Source organism: Leuresthes tenuis, unplaced genomic scaffold (genome assembly GCF_036924035.1).
Source record: "Leuresthes tenuis unplaced genomic scaffold, fLeuTen1.0.hap1 SCAF_2, whole genome shotgun sequence".
Classification (NCBI taxonomy): Eukaryota; Metazoa; Chordata; class Actinopteri; order Atheriniformes; family Atherinopsidae; genus Leuresthes; species Leuresthes tenuis.
The window spans coordinates 23,765,140-23,780,499 of record NW_027325356.1 but is presented as its reverse complement, the minus strand read 5'-3'; the positions used below and the strand labels follow the sequence as shown (position 1 = coordinate 23,780,499).

At 39.1% G+C, this 15,360-nt stretch overlaps 1 protein-coding gene across 1 annotated transcript; it reads right to left on the bottom strand.

Moving 5' to 3' along the window:
• Window positions 1-5,783: 5,783 nt before the first annotated feature.
• On the bottom strand, window positions 5,784-12,624 carry slc5a7a (solute carrier family 5 member 7a). The gene is made up of 8 exons (XM_072381264.1): window positions 12,414-12,624; window positions 12,140-12,253; window positions 11,633-11,788; window positions 11,386-11,534; window positions 10,603-10,746; window positions 9,274-9,427; window positions 8,424-8,641; window positions 5,784-8,307 (listed from the first exon to the last, which is right to left on the bottom strand). The coding sequence occupies exons 1-8, from the start codon at window positions 12,595-12,597 to the stop codon at window positions 7,633-7,635; spliced, it is 1,794 nt and encodes a 597-aa protein (XP_072237365.1). The 5' UTR covers window positions 12,598-12,624; the 3' UTR covers window positions 5,784-7,632.
• Between the last annotated feature and the right edge of the window lie 2,736 nt (window positions 12,625-15,360).

Sequence of the window (15,360 nt, the reverse complement as noted above, 5' to 3'; positions counted from 1 at the left end):
TACAAAATATATATGTATCTACACTGAGTGTGGAACTGACTCTCAAACTGTATAAATAAACTGTATAATAGCTTTTAATTATACATGAAGAGCCAGTTTGTGAGTAAGTTTTCAATTAGTAGTAGTTGTAGTAGTAGCCTCAAACTTCCACTTAGAAACAATGATTCAGGAACTTTCCATGTTTGCATGTTAACTACATAACAAATCCTTCTTCCAGGGAAGTTTGAGCTCTTATACTTAAAACTTAAATATGTAGAAAACTTTGACTGTATGATAACAAAGATCCCTGCGTCTTGATGAATTAAAATAATCTCGAGTCAGTTTGTCAAAAGTTGTGGCTTTTTCTTTGTTCTCGAATAGATTTGGTCAAAGTGAGAGATTTGAATGAAGTGAATGATATTAACTAATAGAGGTCATAGTCTATTAGAGTTTTTTGTTTGGGTGCTGATAGAGAGAAGAACAGAATGCTGGAGGAAGAGGAGAGAAGTTAGGAGCTGTGTTGACTGTCAGCTACAAAGAAAGAGAGAAGATGAAACAGTTGAGGCCATATTCAAGAGACGAAACTGAAGGAACAGTTGCCACAGTAACAAATAACATCTGTTATTTTGTGCATATGCAGAGTATTACTTTTTTCTCACTCTTTTCCAGTGCGCGCTGAAGGTCGTGGCTTCAAGAAGCCAACGGACTCACTTCATCTGCAAAAAGCAAAACCAAAGATGCAACCCTGTGATACCCAAACCAGAAGCCCTCCTTTCGCTGATTATACCTCAGGACCCTGTCCATGGCATGTGGTTTGGGAACCTCAGGGTTGCATCGTTTGTTTTCACAGATGTGATTCTTCAGCACGCAATGGAGCAGTTTGCAGCAGAGTGTGAAGCGGCCGGGATGAGAATAACTTCTAGTTATCTGTCTTAAATAATCCAAACAATGGAGATCGTGCTAATCTGTACAATGACACTGCTTATCAACTCAATAAGTCAACCCAGAAGTTTTCAGCTCTGTATATCTGCACACTCAAACAGGATGGCATCTGGTGAGAATGTGTAGATTAATAAACTTATCAATCTTCACTGCTCCGTGTTTTGGATTATGTATTTAATTGAATCAATGCGTTATAGATGTATTGGAGGGTTTTTAATTCGATTAAAAATATGTTTTAGAATAATCAGTCTCTGTTTCAGGCTATATAAACATTCCCTTCTCCCGACATTTAACTCATGAAGAAGCTTCTCACTGAAAGTCAAACAGCTGTCAACACACTAATGTCTCATTTCATCTTCTAAGAGAACCAGTTGGTTGGTTGAGAGATGCTTTCCTGTCTCCAAATTTAAGCTTAACCAGAGCTAAACCTGAAGTTACCTTGCTGAGCCATTAATCCTGTTCCAGAGTCCAGGCTCCTGGCTACTGTAGTACAACTGGTGCCATTTTTGTTGCCAAGTATTGTATCTTCACTGAAAAGGTCACCTGCTACCACTACTGTACTATTAGATTAGAGTAGATGCAGTGTTTATGCTTAATTTCAGTTCAAAGGCTGTAATATACACAGAGATATATCATTGTGACATGTTATGTTGTTCAGCTGGCAGTTCACTGTTGAACATATATTTGTGCTGAGCTGAAACATTACTGCCCATTCTCTGATGTTTAACCGCCGGATAATTTAGATTTTAGAGCAGCATTCTCCTCCGTCTATGACAGAGTTAGACAATGAAGTAACTGTTTCTGAATGTGATTTGTATCCTTTGTAAAAAAAAAAAAAGTGTTATGAGTTGTGTGTATACAGTATGTGTGTTTGTCCTAATGTGATCCACAATGATTTTACTATGAATATCTCTGTCCTCGTGTGTGTTTTTTACTGTGACATACCTGCTGGTGGATCCATTTCTACTCACGTTTAATGTGACTGGACCTGGTTTTGGATGTGTGTGTAAGGGAGAGAAAGTGTGTTCTTGTCACCTTCTCTCAGGGTTAAATCTGCACCCTTGTGCTTCTCAATCAGCACTAATGGATCTTCTGGCTCAGACTCAACCGGGGCTGAAGACACTCAAACACACACACATAAATGCGTACATGACATAAGACAGGGTTGGGCTGGAGGCTCACGCGTCATGATGAGCTAAGAGGTACAGCGACCCTCCGAACAATTTTTCTCCTGCCTTTGTCCTTTGTTTCTTCTCTGGTGCTTCACCATCTTTGTCTTAAATAATAACGATGATCAGATTTAGTATTATATTTTGTGAAATTCAAAAATATGTCAAATATCTTATTGCCTTGAAATTGAAAACATCATAAGAGCTTGTGGTTATAGACATAAAACTTTATAAGATACAAGCATTATTCTTTATGAAATGCCATGTCTGCTTTAGTCTTTGTGTCACCCATCCCCTCATCATTATCTTAACCAGGTCCCTGTGTGCACTTATGTGTATGTGAATGGTTCACATAGGCCTCCTTCCCTCCATCTTCATTCAGAGGGTGAACAGGTCCTCTGGGGATAATGTGTGCTTTTCACAGTGTGTGTATGAGCGTGTACATGGCCATTACATTATTCTTTCCACTGACTTTCAATAAGATGGAAAAAAGAAAAGAAGATGGTCCATCCAATACGCCTCCTCCTTCCTGCCTAAAGAAAGTAATGGGCTGAAGGGAACATGCTGTATAGCAGGGTAACAAACAACAACAGAACAAAAATACATGCTTGACTATGGAAACACTGGCTGAACTGTTTTGTATTAACCCTAAATTTTACAAATGTAATCATCTAAAATACAGGAAGCTTCAGACCAAGACTGCTTAACATGAAAGGCTAATTTATGCTGAGGATCACAGACATGGTTACTCACATTTCTTTTTGTTGTCGTTTTTCCCCATCTGAACTCCCTACATGCTGACCCCTGTGCCTTGGAAGAGTCTAATTCTCACCAATCTATTGGAGCAGACAGCTTGACACCGCTTGTAATATCCAGTCTCACCGAACTTGTGTAACTCGCAGCTCTAACTCTCCATCAGTGAAGCTGATTCATGGCTCGGACTCATTAAGAATTGGTGGGACTGCTGAATACAGAGCTTGTCTCATTCCTCCAGACAGTGTACCTGCAGTCGATCCAAGTGGAACAGACCTGGTTCTATAATTAGGTTCTGCTGGCTGATTTGATTAGAGAAGCCGCTACATTCATCCTGCTATAGATGCTCCTCAGCTGCTTGAGGGGACTAATGGAGGAGATGGAGAGATATATGGGAAACAATTAGACATGACACTATCGTGTGGTGTGTTTGTGTGTGAATACAAATTTCTGTGGTCATGCTTTAAAAAAAAAGTAGAGCATTTGTTTCAATAAGTGAAAACATAAAAAACATTTACATTCATAAGACACAAATATTATCATGAATTTCCTTCTCAGTTCTGATCTACTCCCTACCCTATTCCCATGTTTCAATGACCTGGCTTGCAATTAAATTACTGGGGACATTACCTAAGAAGGACATAAATAGTAGCCTGCCTTCATGACGGCAGGGCCTCAGCCTTACATGAGATATGAGCTGTCTTGCGTCACATTATCTGGAGATGGGATGCAGAGATGGCAGCCGGTGCCTTGTGTTTAAAACATGTTTTTCTTACTCTGGACTTGGAATAATAAACACTAAAATTTACCTGGGCTCAGACACACATTTTGCAAGTTTAATTCACCTCTATGTTTGACTCTCACTGTACAGAAGGATAAAAATTGGATAAAAAAAATTAAAAAAGATAAGAAATTACATATTCTACAATGTTTTTATGTGCTGTATATTATGTATCAAAGTTTCATTAAAAAACAGTTGAAAATATCAATATTGGCCAACTTCTGAGAGACTGTTTAGAAGGGAGCTGGAGAGAGTCAGATACTCAACTGAGAGTTAACCTTCAAGTTTGTGGGAGTGGTGCCTCTCAAAGCTGTTCCTGTCGATTTCTTGTTGTAAACTATGTGTTAAAATCTTGAATGAGCCCAGATGCAAATCAAACCTAAATTATTATCACAATGCTATGTGTTTAACAGATTTTTAAGGATGTGCAGGACTCCTTTCAAATAAAAAATGTGTGCCTCATTAAACTAAACATGCAGCATATGGCTTCCTAGTTCATATTGTTGAGAATATTTTTGTCATACCACACAGTCTTTAAGTATATCTAAATGTTTAATGTCTATAAAGTGCAAGATTTGCTTGAAATTTTCTTACATTGTACATTTATTTTGAGGTTATTTATTGTCCTGTGTGAGGTGGCAGCTGAAATGGAGTTCATCTGGGAAATAACTTTCTTTTTAAAAACATCTAAACACAAGCTAAATCCAAATCCTCATTACAAGCATCGTATCCAACAAGCAGTGTTATGTCTGGACATCCAGCTTGTCTTGAGTCTTCTCTCCAAAGTTACCCCCACCCCCCAAGTTAGCACACTAGATGTGTATCTGAATGCAGTGTCTGCTCTCAGTAATCTCATCTCCTTTTGCCCATGTTGAGGGAAAGATGGACCTTGATTCCCAGAATTCCTTTTTATCTCTAAAGGTTGGTCTGAGAAAAAAAAGGAGAGGAAGAGAAAAAAGAAAAAACAGGTGAATCTGATTAAATGCAGTGAAGGGAAAATGGTTTTATTTAATATCTTTAAGCATCCCATCGACCCAGTTTAACCCCAAAATTCTCGATTTTGTTCTCTGCATTTTGAAGTTTCTATTCGCTTTGGAGAATTCTGACAATAAGTGTTTCTGTCCCAATCATTGGAACAGAGAGAGATTTTAATATCGACTGTCAAAGCTTAAGTCAGAAAATCTTTTAATCATAAATACAAAATCAACATCCAAAGTCAATGCAAACCATCTATGATGCCTGCAGAGACATCCGGAAATTCTAATTATAGCTCATGGTTATGAATGGCTATAAATGTTTTGGTTTGCTTCCAAATGTTCTCTATAAGAGAGTCCTCTACGCAAACCATCCCCCCACGATCTCCTCCCGTAAAGATCTAAATAAATGGATTGACTTTTGGACAAGCGACAGTTTTGTTTCATAATTGTTAATTATCATGAGTGCTCTCAGAGGCACTTTCTATGAATGGAGATGGGTCTCTTTCTCCACCCTTTCTTCTTTTTATGGGATTGGTCTAAGCTCTCAAGGACGTCAAAAAGGTCGGCGATGATGGGGGGGGGGGGGGGGGGGGTTGCATGCGTTGGGTGGGGAACTTGCGTCATTCCTTCTCATCGGGGCTGGCCAATTTCGTTGCATTGGGCGCCAGTAAGCTGTCCAGCCTGTTCTTACCCCCACACTGGTCCATTTTCCCTGCCTGACCACCAGCAACCCCGCCCATCCCTGCCTGACTCCTCCCCGGGCCCCAGACCAGGGAGAGTACAGCACTTAAATAAATACGCAGAGAGGGGAGCTATTTTAAGATGCCGTCTTTCATTGTGCACAAGGAGGGGGACAAAGATGCAAGCCAAGCGATTGTAATTTCAGTCACGTTTTCCACGTTCTCTTTCTCAGTCTACCGTCCAGCTAGCTGAAGGGCCTGACAGACAAGAAAGAGCTTGGACCAGCAAATTCATCTTCAGCCTTTTTTCTTAAGAAAAAAAGTACATATCTAAAAGTGTTGTGGTGAGAATCAAGCTGGATAAAGCATCTTTATGCTTAGAATTGCACACAGAAATAAAACGTGTAATAAAACAATATTAAGAAGGTCCCTATTGATACTATGAATTGGGAGATCCTCCAAAAGGACTTTAAGAAACATTTGAGGGATCACAAAACATCTAACAGTGTGGACAAGAGAGACAAAAAATTATTTTAGTTGCACAGTTCTTTTTCTTCAGTACACTAGTAGTTAAATCTATGTCTTTAACAGTCTGAGTTATATAAACACACAACAATTAGACAGTGAAGAAAAACTCTTAGGTTTCAACAATAAGAAAAAAAGGCAACAGACACTTTGTTCTAACCCGTTAAGACCGAGCGCTTCATAAGGGTGAGTCTGCCTTTTAAGCCTGACATTTACTTTATCTGTCATGGTAGTCAAGACACATAAACAAAATTGTTCTTTTTATTTTTTAAAATCAATAAATGTAAGGGCAGAGGCAATTCCTTAAAGTAAAAGCTAAAGGTTCAAGTTACTGACTTAGAACATTACTAGTTTCCTCCCTCAGAGACAGAGAAATAAAGCTTTTAGTGAACAGTGACAATTCTGTCAAGTTTTTCACAAAACCTTCGGATTCTGGAAACCATCGCATGCAAAAAAATATGCATGAAGAAATCTGACAAGTGAAATGCTGATTTTATCGTCTTCAAAAACGTTAAATATATAGATTTTCCTGAATCATGTTCACTTTTTATTGTTTCACCTTTTTTTGTGACACCAAAAATAAATAAACATTTAGACATTATTTTTTTCATCTTATATGAATTATTTCAACCGGCATTATTTGCAACCTTTATATATTTGTTTTTATCCTCGTATGTATACAAATATACACATCACACCGAAAAGAATCTGTTCACTGCTACTGACAACAAATAACCAAGAGGATGTAAATCCAAAACCTGTCGCCGCGTCATTCTGCAACAGTAAGATTGCAAAAGAGGAAAAAAACAAGTAGACGTACGCCATTTGATATAATAAGATCTTCTATAGAGGTTACATTCATGTTCAAGTCTTTTCACTGCAGTCAGAACTGCGGAAATAAAATATCTCTTTTTATGAGCATCGTTAAGGCAGTTGAATACAAGATTTTTAATAACACTAACTCACACTGTTTCTTATGCTTAAAACTGCATCTACACCTGATATTAAAGAGAATATTAGCTAATGCTTCGAGTCGGCTACCATTACTACAGCTTGTATATTTTCTACTTAGCGTGACTTATGGATTGTATCTTTTTGGATTCACAGTCGTTTTAAGTACATCAGTCATAATCAAAAACAAATGTAAGAAACACGACTGTATGTCTGTTTGATTTCACGTAAATGAATTCAAAAACTTTATTTCAGTGCTTCTGTGAATGGCTACCTATTATGGATTAAAGCTGTGAGTTGTTTTTCATATTTTCCTTTTGCTTATCCACGGTATTTTACTGGTATGTACAGTGTCTACTTTACTGCAGTAACTGCTGCACATGTGTCGGGTTGTGTAGATGTGTTATTGCTTTCATCGTGTTGGTTCCCTTCTTCTGAATAGTGGTTGTGCTATCAGTCACTTCTTATAAAGTGGCTGTCATTTTCTTTTGTTTTTCTTTTCTTTCTGATGAACAACAGAACCTTTTATAAGACCTAATCTGGTCTGCTTTTTCATTGTGACGGATAACTTAATCAATCGGATTTTACTTCCACACCAGTTTAAGAGAACAGGGTGAGTATGCAGAACAGCCAACTCTATATAAGTACTATGAGTGCATGTATGTGTGTTGCTTTGCTTCACAGAAATACGGTGTCCTGTCTGGACAATCAGCAAGCTGCTACACTATATATCCTGACATGTGGCGCTTATCCAATCAAGCGAGATGTCAAAGTACTTTGTAGTCCCAAAGGGAGGATGTTTGGTTGCTGATGCTTCCAGAAGTTTAGTCATGTTTCCAGTCTTGTTTTTTTTTTTTAATTACATCCTGGTTTCGTCATTCCTCATCATGGTGGGAGAAGTCTGGGCTGGACTCCTCCTCTTCCTCCTCCACTGTTTCCGTCGGCAGTGTGTCACGACGTGTGAAGGCGGCCGCCAAGGTCACGCTCAGTCGTGGTTTGACAGGTGCCATCTCCGAGAGCCCAATGTTGTTGCCACGGGTTACAAGCGTGGTCTTATCCATTATCTCTCCACTGTGCCTGGACACTACTGCGTCGAGAAAGTCGTATTTGTGGGAAATCTTACCACTCTCGAACAGGTACTTTGCCAGGTGAGAGAAAGCAAAGTTAGCCACCAAGGAGGCAAACATGGAGATGGTCTTAAATGGAAACTTTTGTCTGACAACCTCCTCCATTTCCCCAGTAATGTGATGCTTCTGCAGCTCAATCGTCCAGCCAGGGTAGTAAATGAAGGGAGGCAGCTGCAGGTAGGGTTCCCCTCCACCTATACGCAACACCATACCAAACAGGTATGCAGCCACTGAGCCATACGTGTTGGTGCCTTTGACAAAAAGCACACTGAGCAGCTGGGGGAAGATGATGACATAAACCAGATCTGAGCTGAGATACCAGAGGCCGTAAACTGTGCCGGTTACCAGAGCCATCAAGGTAGCAAGCCCGCCAAAAACAAAGATAGTGATTCTCATCACCCACACAATTTCACGATCAGATGCCTGAGAAGAAAGAGAGGAGTGGAGAAAAAAAGATTGTGACTTGTGTAAAGCAGCCATGAAAAAGTACAAAAAAAGAAAAAAAATCCACATAAATGTTACCAGAAACATGTACTCACAGACTGCCTGAAGGCCAGCTGGTAGATGTTCCTTGCAAACATGGAGCTTGCTGAAAGGATGGAGGAGTCTGCAGATGACATCACAGCCGCAGATACAGCACCCAAACCGAAAAAAGAGACGAATGGCGGGCAAAGGTGTTGGAGCACGATGGGGAGAATCATGTCAGCTTGATCCCTCTCTTTCGGGGGAATGGGGCCATAATTTGTCTGGTTCCAGTCTGAGCAAGAAAAATAATCAAAGAAAAAAACATTTACTACTGAATTAAAGTAATAAGCATGACCTCCTTCACAATTAGATTTCAGAGAACAAACACTGTAAAACTTGTGCTAAAACTGTGCCAGACATGTACAGTTATAACAAAAAAGACATGTTTGCATTGGAATATTACATTTGTCCATTTAGGTTCTTGGTTTTCCCAACTCTTTGCTCAAATTATTAATATTTTACAGATATTGGAATAAAGATGGACAAACGTCAATCCTAACTAATGTCACTTTTTGCAAAGACAAATTGTGACAATAATGAACTTTTAATTCTGAAGTGATAGCGCATATGTTTTAACAGGAAAGAGCAGAGTTGTGTATTCACTTGTTCACTGAGGAATTTGACGCCTGAAAATCTGGAGATCAGAGCACTAATTTGGTCCCTTGCCTCCTTCTAATGTAATATTTACACAACCAGCATGGTTATTAAACGGATTCCTACTTCATTATGGATGAGGTGAACCAGCTGCTATTTACCAGGCACTCTCAGATCTAAGGGCAACATGGACCCATCCGGAGCCTTCCTCCAAAAACAAATACAAAAACACTCACAGATCGTACTCGTTCTAGCTCACGTGTATCTAACCTGTGGAGGCCCCGATGGCCCCAATGAGAACCGAGGGCACAGCCATGACGAGGCATCCGAAAGCAGCCAGGAAGGAGAGGACCTGCGCGTAAGTGGCAGAGGAGGCTGATAGGACTCTCTGAAAATACACCTGCCAGGGTATTCCTCCCAGCATCTGTAGCACAGTTAAAAAAAAAGGGAAAAACATCCTCAAAATGTAAAGTCCAAAATAATCAGGTCAAGCAAGCCTATTTTTATAGTGACAATCTGACAGAACTTTGCAGCATAAAAATTATGCCCTCGGACCATCTCTGGGGCCCCTGGATCAGACTGCAAAGAAAAATATTACACAAGCTGCTAAAAAATAATAGACAACATAGTACACCCTCTATACAACATAGTGATCAAACAACAGCATCTTCAGGCAGAGGCTGCTTCAGTTCCACTTTAATAAGTACCACCCTAAAAGTCATTCCTGCCCACAGCAATAGCCCTACACTAGGACTCTTTATAATTACTATTCTGTTTACGATAACTAAAAGGATGTACCACTTATAAAATTTTGGGCCTATACCGATAGGGATTTTACAGATAAAAGAAGGACTAATTAAATTTGCCTCATGAAAAAAATAACTGAACAGTTTTTAAGTATTTCAGCTCTTTATCACACTTTTGAATGAGTACAAACTAACTCATGCAAATGTTGTTTTTTTTTTTATTAAAACTAACCTATAATTAACCTTTTAAAAGAATTTTTAGCTTGCTAAATCATTACCAACATTATTCATTACCAAGTCAGTGACTTACAAGTAGGACACATCAAATAAATATTAACCACCACCATCAGCTGATGTTATTCTTTTTGCTGAAAGATTTGCAGTCAACAGACTGAATAATGGCTGATATCTGTGCATCCCTATGGACACCTGCTTGTTCTTGAGAGAAAATCAATTAGAGAAAATATGTACATCTTTATTTCAGCTGTCAATAATCAGCTGTCAAATTAGACTGTGGCATTTTACTGCTTCAACAACTTTTTTCTCAAGTAATTAAGCAGTAGATTATTTACTGTAAACTATCTATATGACAACGATAAATGAATGTCACTGGTCAGCAAAACCAAAGTTCCCCCTCTTTACAGGGCTGTGTCTGGAAGCATTCACTATTTTCACTTTATGAATTACGTTACTGATCAAACTAATAACTGATTAGATTAACCCACCAACCACAAGAAAGGTCAACCTTCAATCTCATCATGATGGTTTAATCTGTTCAGCCAATTCTAGATGTTACTCTGGACTAAGAGAGTGTTCTGATAAAGCATGTGATGAACTGCTGGTGGTGCTGTACCAGGAGGCAGAAGTTGTCAATCCAGACCCAGGTATCATTCTTGTTGATGCTGCCTCTCCAGGGCGACTGATAAACCTGCTTCACTGCAGTAACAGTGATGTCTGTCACCGCAGGATTGGTCAAAGCAAAGGGGACACTGATCCACTGTAGACAAGAAACAAAATAAAAACACACATTTTTACAAAAATGTCACTTCCCAGGAGGAAAAGGCACTGTCACAGGAGCACAATAAAGAGAACAGTGAGGTAGATAGGAGTGGGATAAGGAAAAAAAAAAAAAACATGTTTATAAATCAAATACATATGACAAAAATCAAGGAGATTCTTTTTAGGTTCCTTTGATTAACATGTACATATAAGTGTAAACACGTTTATAACAAATACAGTTATGTATAATGGGAAAAATACTTTTTGAAAATTATAATTAAGTTATTCTCATAAAGAAAATTACAGATATTCTGAAGTCACTGTACATCCTCAACACAACAGTTCCTTCAGACAGAGGCTTCTCCAGGTCCACCACAATGAGGAAGTCATTCCTGTCTACGACATTAACCTTACGCAATGACTTTTTAAAATTTTGTCCCTGGATATTATCATTTTATTGTTTATTCCATAAGAGTATAAGATTGATAAAGTGTTATTTAACTGGATTGAATGAATTGCAGTTCTGTGCAATTTGGCCCATAAATTGTATCTTTGGGAAGTATAGTGTATATTTTAAGATAAAAGAATGGACAGTTTGACTAACAATAACTGTTTAAAGAAAACACCACGAACTTACCAGGCCAACAAAGATACAAAACAGCTGCACCACATCAGTGTAGGCCACAGAGTACAGTCCTCCAACCAGGGTGTAAAAGATTGCAATGAGTGCAGAGATAACAACTGACATTTTAATGTTGATGTCCACGATGACACTCAGAGTAGCACCTAAGGTCATGAGCAGATGAAAGGACATTGTGGTCACAATTTGATCCTTTGCCAACCAACTATCATATATATTGCTGTACAGAGAAAAGCAAACTCACCAAGGGCGGATAAGATGGCAGCAGACCAGAAAATCTCACCCATGAGTGCGGGTATGAAGAGAAGGCCACCCATACGTTTCCCATACAGCTGCTGGAATGGGTCTAACATGGTGACGTAACCCCGTGAACGCATGGGTTTGGCGAAAAATAGACCACCTGGGACAAAGAGTGAACACTAAGAATTTCGACAGCTCCTAAACAGAACCCAAGCTGACAAAACAATAACAGCATATAGAATTTATGTGGGCAGAATTTAAGTGTCCTCCTCGTATAGGGATGAACAGAAGACCACTTATAAAGGTTTGATTTGCAATAGAACCAATTGTTTAAAGAAGCTCTTTGACTAACAAGTTTGAATATCAACGTGAGGGTTTATGTAAATGTAAATGGATAAAAAAACACAACTCATTGCTGATCAAATTACTCCAAGTTCTTATATATTATGCTTATGTTACAAACAATATAAAATCAACATGGTGAACGCCTGAAAGACGTAACGCCACTCACCCACAACCAGACTGAGAGCATATCCAAAGGGGGCTTGTGCCCAAGCCAAGCCATAATCCGGAAGGTACACATATTCAGCTGTGCCATTGATGTAGCCTCCTCCAACCCAGGTCGCTGGAAAACGCACACAGGCATATCAGTATGTGATAGTTATATAAAATATATACCAAACTAGACAAAAGCGCAAGTTGCCTTTATAACACGCCAATCTGTTGTTGTGATTTAGTTATACGCTAGTTATTACAACCGTTTTGTTCAATAAAACAAACTTTACCTGTCATAGTGAATCCACCGACAAATAATCCAATGTCTCTCCCTCCTACCATGATGGTCTCGCTGCGGTCGGTGCCCTCCGCCTCCCCGGAATGCTTGTTCTTCCATGCCGCCCAGATGCCGACAAAAAGAATTAGCAGATAGAAGATCGCGATAGCCACAAGCCCCTCTACATGGATGGTCATTGTCACAACGGTCCTCTGCTAGGAACTGGAAGGCATGAAGACCTAGTATGGTGCAAGAAAGAAAAAACAGCAATTCCACTTCTTAAACGTCGGTATTTGAACAAATAGACTTGGTGTAGGAAAAAAAGAACAATAAAGGGGAAACTTTTGTGTTTTGAATAGCGTTCAAACTCACCGTAACTTATTTATATTTATATATATATATATATAAAAGACTAACCCAAAAACATGTTTTCTTGATGATACCGCGCGCCTTTGGAGACATACATTCGAGGCAAAGACGAGACCTGAAAGCTGTGCTTCTCAAAAAAATGCTACTTAAAAAATTACACATTTCAGTTATAGTAAATTTTACTTTATATTTTCATTAATGGTCCAATGAAAATATATAAATAAAGAATCTGAACACTAAAAAAAAAAGCTGTTTTGCCCTCATTTCAAGTCAAAAATCAAAAATGAATTTCTCAAATAAAACAAAAAAGACCAAACAAATCTGATCAAATAAGGGATCTCCAGTCAAGTGGCTGCGTCATCTCGTCCGTTCTTTTCTTTGTTATCTTAGTTGTTCTTGTTCTAGCAGAACCAATGAGCTTAAAATTCATTTTTACGCACAGGAGTCGTGATTTAAGCGGGTGAAAAAATACAGTTTATCTTGTCCTCCTCAAAATCTTATTTCAAAAACTACCTGAATTAGTTTTTTTTTTGTTTGTTTTTAAAAAAAGACACATTTAAAACTTACCTCGGATATGTCTGGAGTCATGTGCTGGGGCACCCGAGAAAATCCGTACACATAACAGTTAGAGGTCTATGAATATCCTCGTCTCTTTGTGCGCCGTCAGGAACAGTGAAAGGAAACGCTGGTGGGGGTCTCTCGGGTGACTTACAGAGGTTTATAAGGGTGCAGATGCCGTCAGAGGACAGAGACACGCGTCAGAGAGACCAAACGTCCCTCTTAATGAGCATCTTGCATGGAGACGCGTCACAATGTGCCGGCTGATCAGAGTGGATGAGAGGTTATTTTACTTAATAAGGTGTGGATCATTCTTTTCTTACTACTTAATCGTTCCTGCGTCCACTAACATTCTTCCAAACTCAGCATCATGCGGCCTTTTATCCAACATTTTACCTTACAATCGCAGCTGGCTTTGCTCCACATAACTTTAGCGGAGAATGGAAACACGTCCATATACAACAATCAGGTAATTTGATTGATTTTTAAAACTCATGGTGGCAAATCTTCAATGCCCTCTCAAAGGGGAAATGGTCAGTGTCTCCCCGTTTTCTGTGGGGTAACGGGCTTGAATTTGGGGACTAAAATACTCTCCACCTTTAAGCAATTACAACACACTTAGGTATGTCTGCCTCTTCCCTTCAGAATATGTATCAGTGAGCTGTGTCTGCTTAATGGCCACCTCAGCCTGAGGTCCTTTTCAACTGGACTACACTTGTCAAAACTGGCAGGCATCCAATTAAGATGGACCCTTAAGAACATGCGGAGAGGCTTAATGATACAATCTGACTTTTAAAAAATCCCGAGACACACACACACACACGCACTCACACACAGTGGGACCACAGACACGCAATAGTTATTGTTAGAGGGCTTAGACGTTTCGTCGACTTGGGAAAGGATGCAAAGATTTATTTTGATCGCTAAACAGGTACAGCGCCCTCTTTTGGAGAGGTAGCAGAAGCGTTTCAGCACCACGGACAGAGGCCGATACGTCAGCCTCCTATTTACGGGGTTTACAGTCTTTATTGTTTGATTTCAAATGTGCTAATCGATTAATGTCCATTATAAATATATGTTATCATTTGTATGACGATTAATTTTTTTTTACTGCTAATATATCAATATTTTGATATGAGTAATATGACTTAAGCTCATCATTGTGTTATGTGATGCAATACAGTATATTTGACAGGTCTTTAATAAACATGCCACACAAAGTCCAGAAGCTTTCTTGACTAATTTCTCTGGTTAATCAAAGCTTAATGATGACAAAATGATTCAATCCTGTTATTTGGAGCACCCTGTCACTCATATTTAAATCAAATTACTGAACACTGCATTACGCACAGAAAGAAAATGTTACAACACAGTTAGTAAAGTTCACTCAGTGGATTAAAAGTGAAACGCGGTTTCGTTTGACATCTGACAAGCGACCGTGTGGAATATTGATGTGAAAACATAAAACATCCGGTAGACAGCTGGAAAACTTTCTAACTACGTGTTGGACAGATGGCTGGCACACAGCCTCAACACTTTTTCCAGACCAAATACTGAGGCCAGACTTTCACATGCTTGTGGCTAGTCCTAATGATCCAATGATACATACATTCCTCGATCATATATGAACACACTGATGCAACAGAACTAACAGAACTGTTGTGCTGTGTGGTCCTGTGACAGGACCCTTCATTATATAAATGCTAAATGTTTCACCAAATGATTTGTTCAGAGCCAAAGACTGCAGATTTAATGAGCAGCTGTTGCTGGCTGAGGACAAGATGTCTGGAAGAGAGTTAAGACTTGGATAACGCAAGACACGTGAAGCAGCCACAGAGCTGTGATTTCCCCAAAACATGAAACCATGTTTGCTTTCCACATTTATTCTAAACTAAATTACACAAAGAAGATGTTTCAGAAGATACAGCTTGAGGGAAGAATCTTACACTTCTGTTATGCTAAAAGTGAACTTGTGCTCAAAGGGTCTGTTTGGAATGGATGTCTGAGGGACATGAAGAATGAGCTCATATGGA